A 20,031-nucleotide genomic window follows, 5' to 3' on the forward strand; every position below is an offset into this window, starting at 1 on the left:
TTGGAGCAATGAAACAGCGATCCTCGGCGGGATCGGAGAAATTCCACGTTTTGCATAGGCAAGTTGCTCTGACCTAACCCACACCAAAACCACCAAAATCGTCGGTGTGGGCATTGGTCAGAGGAATCTCGGACTATGCCGGAACGTACCCTGGGTACGGTCCGGTATACCAGAAGTAGAACGTACCCTGGTCACTATTTGATATGGTTAGGGTTATGCCGGAGTAGGCGTAGGCGACTCCCTAGACTCGTTAGTGAAGTAGGCTAGGACTAGGTACGGTCCGGCATATAATATAGTACCAGGGTACGTTCAGGTATACCGGACCGTACCCAGGGTACGTTCCGGCAGTACCCCGTGGGACATAGACCTTCTCAGCGATAGTTTGAGTTTCTACAGCCACTTGAAGTTGAACCGTTACCTTGGTACCCGGTACTTCTTGTAAAGTAATACTATTACTATTAGTATTACTAAGTAATAGTATTAGTAATACTAGTTAGTTCGGCCACAGTGTTAGTTTAATTAACTGAGCTCACTCAGTCGACTGTGAATTTACTCTGTCAACATTCCTCTCACCTTGAATTACAGTACGTGTAACCCATTAAATTGTGTCCCAGAATGTTTCCCCCTACTCTGATACTATGCTAGGGTCCAATAACCTGCCACTAACAAAAAAATTTCAAATTCTGTTAGAAGTGTACAACAACTTTTTCATTGTATCTGGCCATCTAACATTGAATTTCAAATCAGACTAATCGCAATCACTTCTTTGGTATGGTGGGTGCATGGTGTGCATGATAATAATAAAAGTATATATATCATTATATGTGATTCCACATGCATTGCATGTATACATAAGCCAGTGTTTATTGTGTGCTAATCAATTGCAAGGTATGCTAGTTAGAGAGTAGCAATGTGGCATGCATCACCAAAGAATTGGTGTGCCTTAGATCTGAATATATATATAGAAAAAATTCAGTTTCAAATGCCACACTGCATAGTGTTTCCCCTGGCCAAAAAGGTCTGTGTGGTGATAATTTTTTTTTAGTGTGTTTGCGTGTTTCGAGATCCTAGCAAAGTGAGCACCTGCAAATTTTTTTTGAAAAAATGGTGCAATTTGGTGCATTATAATCACTATTTCTGTGGAAGAACAGTGATTTTCGTCAGCGAGGTGGTGTTTTGGACAAATTTCTGTGTGGCGGCTGCGAATTTGAGCGAGGCGGCCCGCCTCGCTTGTGTAAATGCAGGGGAAACACTGCAGCAGATTTGTGCCCAATTACTTATACAGGAGTACCCTTGTTAGCTATTTACTGAGTTTCGTTCACTTGGCTCAGATAAATCTAGCCAATGAATTCGTATTTTAAAATATACCGCAGACCACATGATAAAGACTTGTGAATTTTGTTCCCTAGTTACTTGTGTCTAGATAGAGTATTTCAATTGTATTCTTACATATTTATATACAGTCCGACCTCCTTTATCCGGCCATCCGTTATCCGGAAATTTCTATTAATCGGCCGCGATCTTGCAGTGTATGTTCTCTGTTTTTCATTCATTTCCACCTAAAAAGCTCGCTCAACACTTGCTCAAAGCTCACTCAAAACTCGCGCGATGTACCAACCGTACGTGTGTTACTGTTTGCGTGTGTGTGTGTGTGTGTTGTCCGCTCGTGTCCGCTATACCTCCGGTAAAATTTACGTTTTATTTCATTTTATTTCCATTTCATATAAACCATAAAACACGACAGTTTGTTACAATAATCATAGCAATGAGTAAATACATTATCACATGCATAAACCCTACTGAACTGCATAGAAATGCTGTGTTTGAGCATTTAACTCTCATATCCGGCCAAATCCCATATCCGGATGGGTGCCGGTCCCGACGTGGCCAAATAAAGGAGGTCGGACTGTACATGTATATTGTATTTTTGGGTTGTCAACCATTATTAAAATGACATTGCATCTATTCATGCACTAGAAAACTTAACGGAAAATTGACTTAATAAACAATACAATGTTGAATAACATAATGATAGTAAGTCATTTCATAATCTAGCCTGCTACGTACAGAGCTATACAATACACTAGCCAGAAATTATACGTAGCTGTTACACACTAGCTGAGCATATCTATATATATATATATAAAGTTGTTCAGCCGAATGTGTGTGTTCGCGCATAACTAGAGAACTCCGCAGCCTAGAGGAAAGCAAAAGATATTTTCAGAATCAGCACGTCTGGGAGGTGGTTCTGGCTGAAACAAAAATTTAAAAAAGTTAAAAAGTTAAATATTCATAAAAAATTCTATTGATCAATAGATGGTGGTCACGTACGTACACACAACATCACGTCTCAATCCATGGTGTATAAACGTAATGGCGCAGTGGGCGCATCAGTACAACATCCGTTTGCTACACCTGGATTCCGGGTTCGAGTACCAGCTGGGGAACTTATTTTCCCCTTTTTTCCTTTTTTCCCTTTACCTACCTCTTTAGTATGTATTATTTTAAATTTTAAATTTATTTTAAATTTATTTAATTAATTATTTTTTTACTTTATTAATTATTTTTATTTTTAGTGTCTTTTATCTTTTGATTTCTTATTATTTTTTACTGTTTTGGATGGGATGGGATGGCATGGGATGGGATGGGATGCGGTGCGATGGCATGGGATGGGATGGCATGGCATGGCATGGCATGGGATGGGATGCGATGCGATGGAATGGGATGGCATGGGATGGGATGGCATGGGATGCATGGCATAGCATGGAATGGCACTGGATGGGATGGGATATGGGATGGGATGCGGTGCGATTGGATGGGATAGGATGGCATGGAATGGGATGGATGGATGGATGGATGGATGCATGGATAGATAGATAGTTAGATTTTTTGGGGTATTTTGCTTTCAACCAAGCGGTCACCAGCTGAGTAATGCCACTGATTTCCCCGGGCAACACCGGGTACCACGCTAGTTAGTTATAACTTACAATATTTATTACATTGCATCAAGAGCACATTAATCTCTTAATCACATGTTTTGTGTTAGTTACATAAATATTGTATGTTTTAGTTCTACGTTACATATTAGTTATAGTAGTGCTTGCGATGTATTTTCTAGGCCCAAGACAAGCGACGGGCCTTGGAGGAGACTAAGAACTACACGACTCAGTCGTTGGCTAGCGTCGCGTACCAGATCAACACGTTAGCATACAACATGCTGAATCTGCTTGATCTGCAAACCAATCAGCTGGTCGAGATGGAGTCTAGCATTAATCACATTGCTCAGGTACATCTCATTATCGTATCATGCATCATGTATAGCAATTAGCATTTATACAGGAAATGGTAGTAAGAGGTAATTATTCGGTTTTTGATGCCATGTCATTAGGAGAAAATTATACACATGTATAGATCTGTTTGGTTGTGCATGCATGTGTGTTCATGTAATGTGTATATATATCGTGTTTTCTAATGTTGGGATTGGACATGACATGGATGTAAGCTAATTAGAGCTGTCAGTTATATAGCTTTGGTCTGATTTGACTTGAATTGATTTGAATGACTCCTCTTAGAATCAAAGTTTACAGTCAGATAGATCTAATACACATGCATATACGTACACAAGTAGTCTACATATATATATATGCACGAACCCCCATGTAGGGGCACAATTAAAACTGACCAACTGGCAACAGCACGACTCATGGTTAATGTTCCTATTTGAAGCTTTTGAACATTTTCAGCTTAAAGAACGTATCTGCGTGCATGTATCTGTGTGTGTGTGTGTGTGTGTGCGTGCGTGCGTGCGTGCATGTGTGTGTGTGTGCGTGGGTGTGTGTGTGTGCAGATGTGTGAAGTAATGTACATGTGCATGCTCTAGTGCAGAAACTGTTCCTTAGGGCGTTCTAGCTAGCTAGCTAGCTAACAGAACGTATCTCTCCTATGCAATTTTGCCCGTTGAGTGGTAAAATCGGTTTGCGGTCGTCCAAATCGCGAAGTGGTTTTCAGTGTTCGCGCTGTACATTCAGTGGGCTATCAGCAGTGGGTCAAAGTTCCAGAGTGGGTCCAGAGTCACACAGAGTTCTCTACTGTTTGAAGAGCATGTAACAATACCACATTCTTAACAATGTGCAATGAACATAAATACATGTATAGAGACTTGGTACCGTGGGAGAATAAATGCACACAGTATGTATTATATGTGTGATGGCAGTAATTTTTTTAATGTAAATTCTTTATTTAATCTATGAGGTCCAGTTATTAAATTGAAATCCACGAGGATATCAAACATAATATTCAGAGTGAGAGTTTCCTCCATAAAATTGCAACTTGCTCCCATATAATATTCTCATGCATTGTACTGCAGCAGCAGTACGTATATATATATATATATATATGTGCGTGCACGTGTGAGTGTGTGTAGAGTAGCATCCGTTTAGGGTTTTCATTCTGTTGCATTCAGGATATTTAATAAAGATATACATGCACATAGCTATGTACTTTTTGAGAAATGATATTCATACAGCATATATATATACATGTACGTGCTACACACCTTAGCCGTTATGGCACCATGATGGTGGTAGTTTGATGTATAGATGGATGCATACGGACGAACAACAATGCTGGTAGAGCAGAGTAAGTCATCACGCTCGCCTTAGTCCCATGAGTAGCCAACCAGCAATTACGTTTATGGGATCCGGAGTTTACGGATGCGTTGGTGCGAGGGCTTGATGTCTGTCACATAGCTCACCCCCGACTTCCACTCTTCCTGGAAAGCAGGGAAGTTGCAAAGTTCGCCACGCTCCAGTTATGACCTGCGCTGACGCATAATGAATGGTTGGAGAGACAAGCGTATTCAATTCATATTGGGCAGTTCATGCACTCTGTTTGCCATGTGCGCGCACGCGCCACATGTGTGTGAATGGTAGGGTAGTGCCTTATTTTGAAGGCAGCGGTGGTGGGCCGGGGAGTGGGATACCCGAGCCGACAGAATTGACATGTGCGAGATAGCGAACATAAATGTATTCAAGTGCACTCTATGCCCCTTTAAAATGTTTGCTTTGTGTTCGTGTATTGGGGACTACTAGCACAGCATTCGGTGTGCAGAGATGTACATATATAGGGTGCGAAATTAAAAGAGTCCGGAGTCAAATACTCCCTGATTTACTGTCGGACTCCCTGATTTGACATATGCAGGAGTCTGTGTGACTCCCTGAAAATTCTGCCATACTAACTATAGTTCGTTCCAGAGCACGGCCTCGCGGAATTACTGTATTTGTTCAGCTAATGTCCAAAGAAAATTTGGCAGACGTGCAACTGCATGAATCTTAAAAATAAGCACATGCGTTATTGTTAATTTCTTTAATTTTGAACCTCAGCCTGCGGACTCCCTCATTTTGCTGCGGACTCCCTCATTTTGCTGCGGACTCCCTCATTTTGCTGCGGACTCCCTCTTTTTTAGGGTAGGGAGTCATTTGCACTCCCTTGTTCGAAAGTTAATTTCTACCCCTGCATATATATAATACGTGTCATAGTTTGTAGTTCTATTCAATGGCATTCCGTGTGTGCAGGGATGGGTGCTGATTCATGCTTAGCATAGGGGAAGCAAAAGATGGCCAAGACGATTGCCTGGTGAACACTATTTAAAGCGCTATTCTAAATCTCTACATTTACTTGCAAGGAACTGTTTGTTATAAACAGTTGGGAAACTAGGTTACGTATGAAAATTTATGGAAATGAAATGTATAATCTGTTGTAATTTCGGGAAAACTAGTAATGCAGAGAATTTATAGTAGCAATCAGGATGTTACATGTGAATTGGAACTACACCAATAGTTTAAAAGCTTTGTTATGCACACAGTAAATAAATTAAGACACACAGTGTTATTTACAAACACAATCACCGTAGATGATTTCATCAATATGCGGGATTGCATGTTTCTGCAGTGTCTGACGTAATTTTGGTTTCACTGCATAGCCGTTCTAATGGAAACTCAACTCTGGCATGACTGCTGCCTTGAATGTTTATTGTAGTAACTTGCATGCACCATATGCAGCCTGCAACTCCCACGTTCCCTGTCGAGTTGAGTGCACACTGTACTAACAACGTACATGTGGCCTGTTTCAGTTCAAAATTGTTTTAACATATGGACCAAAAAAATATTTTTATCCAAAATGGGTAAAAGGTTACTAAGTTTGGTACCTTCTTACAAAGGATAGGTGGATCATACAATATGTAGCCTACTTGCTCATCTATATTCGAATACGTGGGTGATCGTTCAATATATTTACACATACATGCTAATCGAAATGCCATCGTGGCATTTATCTGTGTGTCTACACTTTAGCCTTGCAGCCAGCTGCCAACCCAGTCTTTAGCGGTGTAGTAAACAGACACATCTAGCTCTTTACTTCAGAAAAAAAACACGTTTTCTTTCACCGTTAAGATTTGAAGTTTTCGGGCAGCCACAATGTTATTATCCGATTACAAACGTTTTGTAGAAACTTGAATGGTGGCAATCCAATAACCGTGAAGCTTAAATAAAAGGTATCGCCGTTTTACGCGGACCGTTTTCCGAGCAAAAAGCCCCCCCACAGAGCACCACGTTTTGCAATATGTGAAGCGGCGTTATCGTGTCCTCGATTGTTTAGCGATGATCCGATCTTGTTTCGCAGACTGTCGCGATTCACAAGGAGAAGGTCGCGCGGCGCGAGATCGGCGTGCTGACGACGAACAAGACCGCCGTGCGGCAACACAAGATCATCGCGCCAGCGAACCCCGAGCGACCAATCAAGTACCAGCGTCGCCCGATCGACTTCTCGCAGCTCGACGAGATCGGCCACGGCGTGAAGACGTCGAGTACGAACCTGCGGACGAAGCGAATAGGTGCGTAGAAGCGACTGCTGGCGCCACCCGGTGACGGCCAGACAAAGCTAATAGGTGCTTGTGTAGAAGTGACCGCTGGCGTCATCCGGTGACTGGCGGAAGAAGTGAATGGGTGCGTGAGTAGAAGCGACTACTGGCACCATCTGGTGATGGGCATACGAAGCAAATAGGTGCGTGAGTAGAAGCGACTGCTGGCGGCGCCCGGTGACGGGCGTCAGATACGCACCTGCGGACGAATTGAAGAGGCGTGCAGTGATGACTGCTGGCTGGCAGTGACCAAGAGACGAGAGAAATGTAATGAAGGCGGCTTTTAGCAGATGTGTGCGTGTCGGTGATGTTGGTTTCGTCTACGTTCTGTATGCTAGATAGCCGTGTCGTTAAATCCTGTCATTTTGCACTGTGAGGACCTGTGTTTACTTAGCAGGTGATGTGGCGCTATGCTCCGCCATGTGGTTGCATAATAAAACTAGGCATTATGCTTGGTGCGGAAGGGAGTTGACAATGTTCCAAGGAACGGAGTGTTTTGGTGAGGCATGATGTAGTTTGTCTCGGTGAAGGTTGTATCCGAGCTCGACGTCTATGTTTCAGGCTCGAGTTCCAGCAGTAGTCCATTACCAGGGACTCAGCCGGCTAACGGACCCGGTCCAGCGCCGACTACAAAACCACCAACACCTCCTCAGCCACACAGGACAGCGGGTGGCAGCATATCCCGTGCATCAAAGGAGTATAGGTACAGGCCGGTGAACGAGTGCTGACGGATTAAATTGATGACGGATGTGCACGAGAATGCACGAACTCGTTTATAGGCCTAATGCTAATGTCCCAGATACGTGAACCGTCGTGGTTAGCAGTCGATGTGTCTTTGATGCAAAGAATAAGGCCAAATCGTTTCTGTTTTTAATCTTTTGTGTCTTGCATATCTTGATTTCGAAGCTTGGTTTATGTATCTGATACGTTTGTGTCAAATAGTCTGAGATATTTTCGAATGGGATTTTGGCAAAAACTACGAACTAGTACTAGTTACTAGTTTGCTGTCATCCAAAATTGTCTCGCATTTGTGTTTCATTGCAGGAACCCTTGGTAAGTTGGTTATACGGTTATGACAGAGCAGTGCAAGAATCGTTCGCTTTTGATTGCAGACAACCCATCACAGTTGCCGCACCGCTGCCACCTTCAGGCTATGCACCGAATTACCCAATAGCACAGCAGGCAAAGTCACAGCGGAGAAGCAACTATGCACCGTCGCCAGTGGTCAACCCTGTTACTCCTCAGGTTGGAATGGCATATCCAATTGCACAGCAGCAACAGGTATCGTTTGTTCCCCACACATATATAATACATAATATAAACAGTACTATAAAGAATATAAAGACTACTCTAAAGAAATACAACATGGGCAGAATGCAACAGATAATATGAGTCCTCTTTGTGCAAGAACCCATACTAGATATTATGTCATACTTATCATTATGAACACTAATTAGTTAATACGTGACGCAGTGTTTTTTTAAAGTGGAGTAGTATCTACTCTCACTCTCTATGTGTAGCACGTTTAATGTAAGTAATTGCGTTCGTCACTATTAATGTGTTAAAGGCTAGACTATGTGTAAGCATGCACCAAATTGCTTGTATGTTAATTATAGTCCTTATTAACAAGTGGTGCATCAACTATGGATCATTACAAACCTGTCATGCGTGTATGCCAGTCATCCTTAAATTGTGAACCATTTAAAAATGCAAAATTAAACAAAGCAAAATTAATGTACTTAACATTTTCATAATGCTGATAGTAGGATGTAGTATTCTCTTTAGATGTCTGTAATGCTCAGTGAGCAAATACTTATTTATTAAGCTAATCCAACCTGACCAACTTGATTCCACACCATATAATTTCTGTGTACATTTGCAGGATTAGATTGAATTGAACTACAGTTGGAACTGATAATTGTAGTAAATTATAATGTGTGTAACATAAGGTGAGAGCCTTCTGGAACAGGCAGTAAAAATTGTCTTAGCCTTTATAGCCCTTTCATCCTCTTACTTAATAGTTCCCTCTATTATATATATGTATATATGCTACCGTTTCTGTCACCAGAAGGTTCACATTTTATTAAATTTGTTTGGGGCGTAGGTAGTTCACAAAAGGTATATATGAATAAATATGATAAAAATATGAATAGCTGTGTACTGGCAGATTTAGTAAATAATACATGTACTTTTGCTCTAATTTCGTTGGCAAATCATGGGTACTACAGTAGAAGATACCAGAGGTCCTGGACTAAGTAAATTGGAATTCAGGAAGCAAAGACTCTTTATCACCAACGACTCAAAATGATCAACAGTTTTCTGAGTGATCATTATTTAATAGTTTCCTTGAACAGTGAAGAAGGAGGGGGAAGATACAGCCTTCACTGGCAGCACTTCAAATGAACCGTGCTTTTTCCACAGCAGAAAAAAGTCTATATGTCGGACCCAGTGCGGCCTTTCCAGAATGACTATATCGACAAGAGGCAGCAATACCGGTTACCTCCCAGAATGAACCACAGGCCCGACATACTGGTGATGTCCTTTGCACTGTCTAGAACAGTGCTGCACTGCATGGTCGTGGAGTTGTGTAGTGTTGTTTTCTCTAGCATCCCATAGGCCTGCAAGCGATCAGGACCCTTCCTGCTTCACTGATATGTGGAGATTTTGTTATGGATTTGAATGTCATGGTGGTTTGATGGTTTTTCCTATCCTTATTATAGTTGGCACTTAATAGGTGAGCTTTTCCAGTGATCGGAGTGATGGGGGTTCGATTGGATCTATAAATTGTTCTCAATCTTACGTGTGTGCGAGTACGACATGGGAGTATTTATTGGTTAGATAGTGAACTATATAGGGGGTTCGTGAGGTGACAAAGCAACATGTTATTCATGTGTGGTGCAGAGGGCAGAGATTAAAGTGTTTGGTTAGAGGCATCACCAGGTAGTCATCTTATCTATGCATGTGCAAATATTTGTGGGAAGTACTTCTGCAATGTCCAACGCAATGGCGCTTGTGGGGAAGGTGATTGACATGGCAGATATTGTAATTCCTATCACCTGCCTTCTATCACTCCTCTTGCGGGCTGCATGATCGCATCTTGCATGGTTGTTACCCTTTTGGGAAGGTGGCATGGATGAAGCATATCAAGCAACTGTGTCATTTCACATTTTTGAATGCATTTTTGTCCAATGCTTCGCCCCTTCATTTGCCTCGATTCATCTACGCTAGTGTTGTTTGTGTCTGTGTGGAGATATCACAATTTACGCACATTCGACTTCCTGGATCCGGCTGAAACTTGACACAAATACTTATCTGTATGTTTAAGAGGCATTTTCAACAAGCACTGCATGAATTGTGCACTATTTTATGTTTTTATTTGAAGTTATTTCGTAAATATTTTATAGGCCACAATATGCATTTTGTGATAAATTGATAATGAAATCCTTTATGCCGTTTGTAAAGTTGCTTAAGAGAGAGATTTCATTGGAGTAAAATTGACATCTTGTGGCTTATTACTGTATTATAGTAGGCATGTAGCGACAGTCCTTTTTCTAGTCTGGATCTGTCAACAAAATGTTTTTGTTACCTTTTAGAATAGATAAAGTCTGTTTATGTTTTAGTATATATTTGCTTGCTACAACAACATAAAAAATATACTGTCATTTTAACATAAATATAAATGACATAATTTATCATTTTTTATGATTAAACATAATGTGGGCTTTTAAAGGTCTTCTCTGTGTGATTGCAAATAACTTTTGTTTTGTACGTGTTAATAATTTCAATATCACGAGCATTGCGATTAAAAATTTACTAACGTTTTCCGTCATTAACACGTCGTCTCGATTTTTGTCTTGACTAACACGATGAGAGGATGATCAAACAGTTCAGTGGCTTGCTGCACGACGCAATACGGCCTACATATGACTTATACAACATGGCCGCCTCCTCCTGAGTGTGCTGCTAGATGCAGCAATGCGAGGTTGCGTCACGCGACACGGCGAGCAGCACTGAGTGTCGGGGTCGTTGTTACAGGTCAACCACGACGGCAACCCGTACAGGCAACGCGAGCAGGTGTTCCGGCAACAGGTGTCGCCCTCGCCGCCGCCTCCGCCACCGCTCCAGCAGCAGGAGAGTCACTACAGGCAGAGCTACCAACAGGGGGTGCCGCAGACTCCCCCTCCTCCACCGATGTCGCCCGCGACGTACGGAAACAACCACGGAAACGGTGCGTACACGATGAGGTTAGGTTGATAGCTTCGCTCGATGCATGCAGTTAATAAACGTGATCGATATAAGAGTCGGTAGGTATTTTTTTAATTTTCAAACGAGCAGTGCTCATGCATTTGTTGATCTGGTACTGCAGGGTATCTAAAAGAGTAATATGGAGAAACGTGCTTTAGGCTATGTCCTGAGATTTACGGCCTGCATGTGCCCTCTTCGTTGCTGAACAGATTCCTATTTGTTGTTTAGTGTCACCTCCCCTGCCGCCTCCACCAGAGGAGCAGGTGTTTAACTACGATGACTATGATCACGGCTTCGATCATCACCAGCAAGCACCAGGCAACTACATGCGTCAGGGGAGCCAGCTGGATGGCCAGCCCGACTGGATACCGAAATCCTACCTGGAAAAGGGTGGGTTTGTTTCCCACAAGTTTTCAGCCCCTCTGGCCCAGACATGTGGCAAATACAGTTAGCGGTGCAGTATATTTATACACACAGATTAAAGCATTTACACTTAAGTATACAATATCATCACATTGAATGATGACTTTAAACACATGTAAACTTTAGATCTGTAACTATCAGAACCAAAAACAACCATATGCTCTAGTCTAAGACGCCTCGTGGCCGCAGTGGTCTGCACCGACAGACGCGTTTTGCATCGTCGTCACGGTAACAACGGCGTGTTGCAGTGATAGCGATCTATGACTACATTGCGGACATTAGATCTGCAACTATCTGAACCAAAAACGAGCAGTTGCTCTCTAGTCTAAGACGCCTCGTGCCCGCAGTGGTCTGCACCGACAGACACATTTAGCGTCGTCGTCACGGTAACGGTAACGTGTCGCAGTGATAGTGATCTACGACTACATTAACCGGATTTAACGTCGTCGTCATGGTAACGTTAACGTGTCGCAGTGATAGTGATCTACGACTACATTAATCGCGTTTAACGTCGTCGTCACGGTAACGTTGACGTGTCGCACTGATAGCGATCTATGACTACATTGGGCGTGTTTAACGTCGTCGTCACGGTAACGTTGACGTGTCGCACTGATAGCGATCTATGACTACATTGGGCATGTTTAACGTCGTCGTCACGGTAACGTTGATGTGTTGCAGTGATAGCGATCTACGACTACATCGCGGACAAGGACGACGAGCTGAGCTTCTCGGAGAACGCCGTCATCTACGTGATCAAGAAGAACGACGACGGCTGGTACGAGGGCATCTGCGACGGCAGCGTCGGACTCTTCCCCGGAAACTACGTCGAGCCCTGCCTGTAGGTGGCAGCACGGTCACCGTACGGCCACCCTCGTGGCGCCCTGTCCGTAGGCGGCAGCACGGTCACGCCGTGTCCACCCTAGTGAAACCCTGCCGGTATGTGGCGCCATCTGTGCATGCACGTCGCTGCCACCCTTGTTTGCCAAGCCGCCGCGTACGCTTCAAGTGCGCTGGAAGTCTAGTATACAGTGATACCACAACCTTATGGGGACGCGTTGCACCAGAGCGAGTGGGGCTGGAGTAGTAATCGTAACAGAGTGGCCATACACGTGGAAATTTCTGTTGTATGAGTCGGCTCACTTCCGCCCATCTGATTGCTTACACCTTGCGGATTAGTTTGTGCGCACGTTGGGTGGCCGCGCGATGCTGTGTTGCTATGCAGGGGGCAGTGACGGGGTGGAGAGACGATAGCGGCGGTGTCGCTGGATGCTTTTTATTTTGAGGACGGTGTCGGTGTATTGACGGGGCCGTCTTCATTTTGTTATCTGTTTTCTCGCAGAGTGCGAGGACTGTTATGTATATAAATATCCGACTGCGTGTTTATGCGGGCTGGAGTATAAATGAGTAGAGTAGATTGTAAGACTAATCTGTAGTTCACTGTACACAAAAGAGTGTCGCCTGGATGCCTTACCCATGTGTCTGCGTGTGTACCAGTGTGTGTGTGTCTGTGAGTGTGTGTACAAGCATGTGTGTGTGTGCGTGTGCATGAGCGCGTGCGTGTGTGCGTGTGTGCGTGTAGAGAAAGAGAATGAACAGGACCCCAGACTCTGTACTACCACCATCATATGCGTATGTGAAGTACTTGTCCAGAAGGTACTTGCATAGCATCTCGAACAGGGTGTCGGAAGTGTGCGGGCAGCACAGGTAGGTTTGTGTTTAGAACTGAATTCTGTTAACTGCACACTGTTTGTGGGGGGAGAGGTAAGGGTGACTCGCAGTAGAGAGCTACAGTCCCGCAGATGAAGTATACAGCATCTAGTATCATGAAGAATTAAAATCTAATGGTTTCGGTGCAGTATTCCTAAGTTCTTGGTTTCGAACGTTAACACTGCGTTACGTAAAAGTAAATTGGTAGAATTATTAGTTATTTATGGTGCAAGTTATTTACCTGTTATATCTGTTGAATGAAATTCTCTTGGCTCGTATATGTCTAGTACATATTTAAACACGTGCTTGACTGCACAATATACCGCATACCACATATTGGTACGATGTAACATGTAACATGGACATGTTTTTCAGGTCATTGTGGTTTCGTATACTGTGCACGCTGTGCAGGAAATACTACTGCTCTCTGGATGATAACCAAATAATGTTATGTGTAAGCTCTACTCGTACAGATTACGAAACGCAGAGTAAAAGAGAATATGTAGACGAGTTGTGCATCTGAGCAACGACAACATACTTTCAGGTCATGATGATTGCGACCTAAATTATCAACTTACTTTCATATACGCGTGTATAGGACAGCCAACTGTGGTCGGGTTGAAGATGGGTGTAAAACGTTTTCCTAGTGCGTTGCCAAGGACGTTCGACTGTGTGCCAAGAGCATATGCCTGCTCGGCTATGTATATTTTGCAGTAGAAGCAAAACGTGCACGTTGCGGTTGCGATTGTGTAAATACAAGTATGTGTATCATCACACTCGCGATGTGTGTGGTGAGCTGTGCATCCTGCCAGCGGTAAATGCAGTGAGCGTATTATCAACAGTAACTTCAACAAGAGAATTAATCTTACGCTTACTCCAGTAATGTGCTCTGTAATCAGGTATACGATGACTGACCATTCTCTTGCTATACGAATTGTTTGTATATACACTATCATGGCTATTTTATTTTGTACGTGAATATCCATGGGTCCGGTTAGTACCCTCCTGTTTGACGGATCACATGAACGGTCTCTTTGTCTCTCAGTGCAGAGATTCTTCTAAGCATATGGTCGACAAAAACGTGTGGCAGTAGTGATAACCCAAAGCTATCAATCTAAGGCCAAGTGCGTGTCAATAAGGCAGTAGTAAAGTAGTAAGGAGGGCACATAGTAGGCTTGCCCCTACTGTGCAGCAGCAGTGTAACTGCATAACGATGCCAACTCGTGTTTTTATGACAGAAGAAACCTTTTTCTCCAGATGAGTAACTAATACCAGCTTTTGAAGCCAAGAACTTTGATGTGTTATATTTTACGAAAGCGTAAAACCAAGGAATGGTTAGATGAGTTCTGCAATCAACGTGTAGGGAATGAAAAAACGTTAGGAGTGATATGTATAGGTACATTCTACAAACCAAAATAGCCATCACATTAAAAAACTGCAGCTAAATATAAATAGCAAATTATGTATACTAAGAGATATGTCCTTTATAATTTTTCGAATCGATGAGTTGTAACGAGACGCAATGTTTGATGCTGATTGTGGCATGTACATTGATTACATTGCAGATATCAGTTACGCTAATGCAAGGCAATATATAATGTGTTCTATGTATTATTCATGCAGATTTGTAGAAGCACCGATTGCTTGGTGGTAGTGAACAAACCATGTAATGCATCCCAATTATTTTTTAAATTCATGGATTTCAAGTTTAAATAAATGTTAGCCATTTACATTGTCTTGTTCCTTGTGAATTCGTGAATTCATTTCTGCCCTATCAATAACAGATGACACATGCTTAAAAATTAATGTACCTTATCCAGATTGATACATTTGAAAAGCTTTGCCTTTAATATATAGTACCGCAACAGCCATACATAAATTATTATATATATACAAAAATATGGCCTCAAAAAGGCTGAAGAGCTCAGACAATTGCTAAGAGGAAAATTTCAAGCAAATCATGCAGGAGTTTGGCTTCACCAGATGCCTTACTACTATACAATTGTGTACTACGAATGCATGCAAAACTGAGATTTCCCAATTATAATATCAAGCGTACCTCTTCCAGCACAAGCATTAACGGATTAGTAAAATACTGTGTCTGCACCGCATCGCTACTCAATTGCAGAGCAAGGTAACAGTGAGTATGATGTAACAAGCTTTCGATAAGATTTGCGTACATATAATGCAATATATATGTGCACATTTCACTAGCGTGAGATGTGCATCTCAGTCCCATCACAATCTAACCCACCACTTATCAAAGGCATGCAACACAACCACCATATCACGTTCTCGTTAAACCATGACAGCTTCCGCAAAAAAAATTCAACTCGACTGACATTAGACTGGACTGTATAGATATATTGGCTTGATGTCTCGCGTACACTGAGATCATGCCCCTATGCGGCAACCATGCTGACAATATATTTAACATCAGTATGACGACCAAATCTGCTCCATCAAGAAGCAAATGACCCTTAAAGGTAGTTGGAATATGACCACTACGATGTACGCAGGATAGTGTGGTGGGTGTAGTCACAGAGAGCAGCTGGAGTACAAGCAAGGCAGCAGGCCCTACAGATGTCACGCGCACTCCTGCACCATTCAATCCCTCAATCATTCACTCAGTCTGCTGCAGCCTACGTACGCTATTAGTGCTGCCACCTATACACGACAGTAGCAACAAAAACGACCGTACGCACAGTCACAGATAAGTTACCACCAAAAACGCATCTAGTGATTACGATACTGGACCACGCATTAGCATGAGGTTTCGCGGAAGATACTTAGGTTAAATAGCAATGGGATGGGTAATGAACCTACGATTATATATGTGATAGATCGTACGGGAAGCGGCAGACAGTCAGGAAGGCAGCTTGCGATAACATATTGATTAGCATATAGGCATGATTGATAGACACTCCTAGATAGGGCGCTGTTCAACACATCACTCATGGCCATGAACCGGTGTATGATCAAGATGCTGTTCAGCGTATAGGCATGGGCGATCCCGTGTTCGATGTGCTTGTAACATCCTCGGCATCCGCCTGGTTATTCTTCAACTCCTGCAGCGTATGCACCAGCCTCGACCACTCGTCGTTCTTCGGCACTGCCACTTGCTGCAACGAGACCAGACAGATGTTTGTTATCGCAAAGCAAACCAAACCAGCACGACTCACACTTCCCCCCCCCCCCCACACACACTAGATACATGGACTTGCGGCTCAGGGGCACTTGCCGAACGCTTACAGCGGGATTTACTGGGTTATTATCAGAGTAGCTGCATTGCAAAAAGTTGAAACAAAACTCGCTATTGAGAAATTTGAGAAAACAAAGGTTGAGAAATTATAACATGTTCTCATCCCTCAACTAGTCGAGTGATTCAACTTTTACGTTTACGCTGCCGAATTTCGGTCGACTAGTTGAAAAGTTGATCCACTCGTGAACTTTTCCACTAAAAGTTGATAGTGCAAAGCCAGCTTACTTCGCCGACATCGTAGATGCTGACTTTGCCCATGTCGTCTCCGACGGCAAGCTGATGGCCGGACTGGCTCCATCGCACGTGGTTCAGAGCGGCTCCATCCTCCATGTTGATGCTCGCCACCGGCACCTGCAACGTTCACACCACCGGACGCAACACAGCCGATGAGAAGCGCACACATGCTTAAAGGCATACTAGGCCCATTGATGCAATGCTGATGAATGCTAGAGTAACTGGCACCTTGTGTAGTTAATAAGTACATAACCTTACATCCAAATGCGTATTAGTTTGTCCAATATCACTGCTGGTTACTAAGAAATGTCTAATTGAAATCCGCAGTCCAAGCAATCAGTTGTTTACAGTTTCAAACTGCTGCCGGCGAAGCGGGTGTGATACAGATTTGTAGTGCACCGGACACTTTCGCACGCATGCTCGGCCGTACGCAATGCTATCATCAGTGATTTCGTAAACACGGACGCTCGTGATAAGGAATTTTTGTCAGGGCTGTCAATGTGTGTCCGTGATTAGTACGTGTGTTTTACTCCATTTCCATGTTTAGTCCGTGGCCGTGGTTACACCGCTGACACCTCCATTTCATCTGGCGTCCAAAACATACAGGCCGCACAAATGTTTACGTCATCGCTTGACTCCTGGATGACATTTACGGCACGTAAATGAATATCAACAACCGATTTCAAGTCTTGCTTGTAATGTAACCAGCAGTGATATTAGACAAACTAATACGCGTTTGGCTATAACGGTTATGTATTTTTTAACTACACAAGGTGCCAGTTACTCTAGCATTAGTCAACATTGCATAATCAATGGGCCTAGTATGCCTTTAAACAGTACAGACCTAATGGCAATGAGAAGCGCACACATCCTTGCAAATAGTATAGACCTAATGGCCGCTAGCCGGTGCTTCCTAGTTTAAGGATAGCACTAGGCACGTATAAATTGACTGACAAGACTGTCTTCATAACGACTTCCACTGTACTTAAGTAAAGTATGTACCATCTAGACTTACATTTTCCTACTACATTGTCGCACACAAGCAACATCATGATAAGTTCACGTATAGACACCAAGGCACATTTGCGCATGGCCTGCATGACTCACCTCAGTGTCTGTGTTGAGGTTCCACAGGTCGAGCCGACCCATGCCATCGACGGTGGCAAACAGAGCTGGGTGGATAGGCGACCAGCGCACATCGTATACATAATCGCCGTTGTCTTCAAACGAATACAGTGGTCTATTGTCCTGCAACGACGACGAGACGTCCGAATTAATGCACTCGACAACATATTTCACGGCTAAGAGCCGATTGCTACAGGACAGAATTGTTGTCATTAATAATTGATAAACATGTTTTTTCACAAGTGATTAATCCCATTACTGCTACTGCAGCAGCTGCTACTGCTGCTGCTACTAGTACTACTGCTACTGCAGCAGCTACTACTCTGTTGCTACTGCTGCTGCTGCTGCTGCCACCACTAAAATGCCACAACACACTACAATGCCACTGCCATCACTACAATGGCTATCCTCCAAATACCTTCTGGCTCCACAGCTTGACAGTCCAGTCAAAGGAGGATGTGACGAACAGATGGGAGAAGTCTACCTGTCCCTGAGCGAGGTGACAGTCGATGCCAGTAACGGGACTCTGGTGTCCCTCGAACATGTCCAGTACTCCCGTCTTACTGCAACGATTGAGCACACGGAGATAAGATTAAATGCCACGTTTAAAGCGCAACACAGAGTTACGTTTTTATCTTATTGACAAGACATTTCATATTTCAGCGAAGACTGTTTCAGGTTAGAAAGAGATATATCCACATTCACTGTTTCGCCATAATAAACCTGTTAACACTTATTGTAATCAACAAAGCCTTACAACTTGAGCCAAGTGTACAGTTCCAGTCCCAGAAAACTCAAAAAATTTATGCTTCCAAATCTGATATCAGTTTAATACCCTTGCCTACATATTTAACTTGAGAATTACTATTCAGACACTCACATGGCTCTTAAGCAGCAAGTTTAAGTATTAGCCTTTTCTCTTCCCGGTTTATTCAGTTATTTTGAATTTTTATTATTTTGCTCTTACTCAAAAACCAATTTTTTACTCAGGTAACTTTATACCACTACTGTAAACAGGGTCAATGAGCAAACCTCATAACCATAATGTTAAAGTAACTATTCATAGGAAAACGACATCTAGCAAATATAGGACCACAACTACTTCTACCTATCGCTCCAAGCACAGCGACACTGTAGCGCAGTATATAATAAAACTCTTCAGTAGTTCTTAGACACGGTAGTGTGTCTAGCCGAGAGTGACCTCCCCCCTGCGTGAATGTCCTGGATGCCTACCTGCCATGCCTGCAGGCTGTGTATACGAGACCTTCCTCACTGCCCACAATGAAGTTGTTCACGTCGCCGTACGGGAAGCACATGCACGTCACTGCTACCGCCTTCGTCTGCTTGTGCTGCAGCTCCATGCTCTCCTGCCGTGACAGACGCAGTCAATCAGCATTAGCTCGTGTATGACATTGCAAGATTCTCACCAGGAATTTCCCAAAGCATAAAGTCCATGGATGCGTGGAGCTTTTTTTAATCAATAAACTTTTGTCATTTTTAGGTATTTTATTATCATCTAATGATCAGGAAAAGGTTTTAAAAAAACATGAACGTGAATATTAAAAAACACAGTTGGAAATTAAGGCTCGTCAATTAGGCAACAAGGCATGTCGGAGTATTCATGTGATGACGTAAATGAGCTTTAGCTTTGAAGGCATGCTGGACTCGAAATGCGATGACATGGCACACAACATGGATACGCAGGATGAATGTAGTTTTGTGCAATGCATGCCATCAAATGCATTCTTATTAAGACAGTCAGAAAGCAAGACACTGTGCAACACCCTTAAGCACCTGCGCAATTTATGGCAATACATATCTCAACTACCAGGACACTGGACCAGTCACATCTTCAATCAGTGCAGTACCCATCCTATTACGTTTCTTGCTACTACGACACCCAATAAATCACATCTTTCTTCATGCAGCATATATCCAATCATATCCTTTGTCACCACGGCACCCATCTAACGGCATCATCAATCACGATGACACCCACACAATCCCATTTCCTGTCACTGCATCACCCACACAATCCCACCTCTTGTCAGTGCATCACCCACACAATCCCTTCTCTTCCCACGGCATCACCCACACGATCCCTTCTCTTCCCACGGCA

At 43.1% G+C, this 20,031-nt stretch overlaps 2 protein-coding genes across 10 annotated transcripts in view; one reads left to right on the forward strand and one right to left on the reverse strand.

Moving 5' to 3' along the window:
- The window catches only part of LOC106805824 (abl interactor 1-like), a 16,741-nt gene extending 1,720 nt beyond the window's left edge, over positions 1-15,021 (forward strand). Inside the window, exons 2-9 of one of the 2 annotated variants that reach the window (XM_014807577.1) lie at positions 3,119-3,286; positions 6,679-6,889; positions 7,478-7,619; positions 8,029-8,197; positions 9,338-9,448; positions 10,952-11,144; positions 11,390-11,551; positions 12,263-15,021. In XM_014807577.1, the coding sequence (XP_014663063.1) occupies positions 3,119-3,286; positions 6,679-6,889; positions 7,478-7,619; positions 8,029-8,197; positions 9,338-9,448; positions 10,952-11,144; positions 11,390-11,551; positions 12,263-12,426 (1,320 nt within the window). In that variant the 3' untranslated portion in view covers positions 12,427-15,021. The remainder of the gene's footprint in view (positions 1-3,118; positions 3,287-6,678; positions 6,890-7,477; positions 7,620-8,028; positions 8,198-9,337; positions 9,449-10,951; positions 11,145-11,389; positions 11,552-12,262) is intronic. The other variant, XM_014807578.1, reaches the window with a different exon arrangement.
- A 91-nt stretch (positions 15,022-15,112) lies between these two features.
- The window catches only part of LOC106805823 (cytoplasmic dynein 1 intermediate chain 2-like), a gene marked incomplete at its 5' end in the record, with an annotated part of 19,298 nt that continues 14,379 nt past the window's right edge, over positions 15,113-20,031 (reverse strand). For all 8 annotated transcript variants that reach the window (XM_014807576.1, XM_014807573.1, XM_014807574.1 and 5 more), the window contains 5 exon segments: positions 15,113-16,413; positions 16,779-16,904; positions 17,895-18,035; positions 18,331-18,475; positions 19,146-19,279. In XM_014807576.1, coding sequence (XP_014663062.1) covers positions 16,282-16,413; positions 16,779-16,904; positions 17,895-18,035; positions 18,331-18,475; positions 19,146-19,279 — 678 coding nt within the window.

The sequence above is a fragment of the Priapulus caudatus genome, unplaced genomic scaffold (assembly GCF_000485595.1).
Source record: "Priapulus caudatus unplaced genomic scaffold, Priapulus_caudatus-5.0.1 Scaffold128, whole genome shotgun sequence".
NCBI lineage: Eukaryota > Metazoa > Priapulida > Priapulimorpha > Priapulimorphida > Priapulidae > Priapulus > Priapulus caudatus.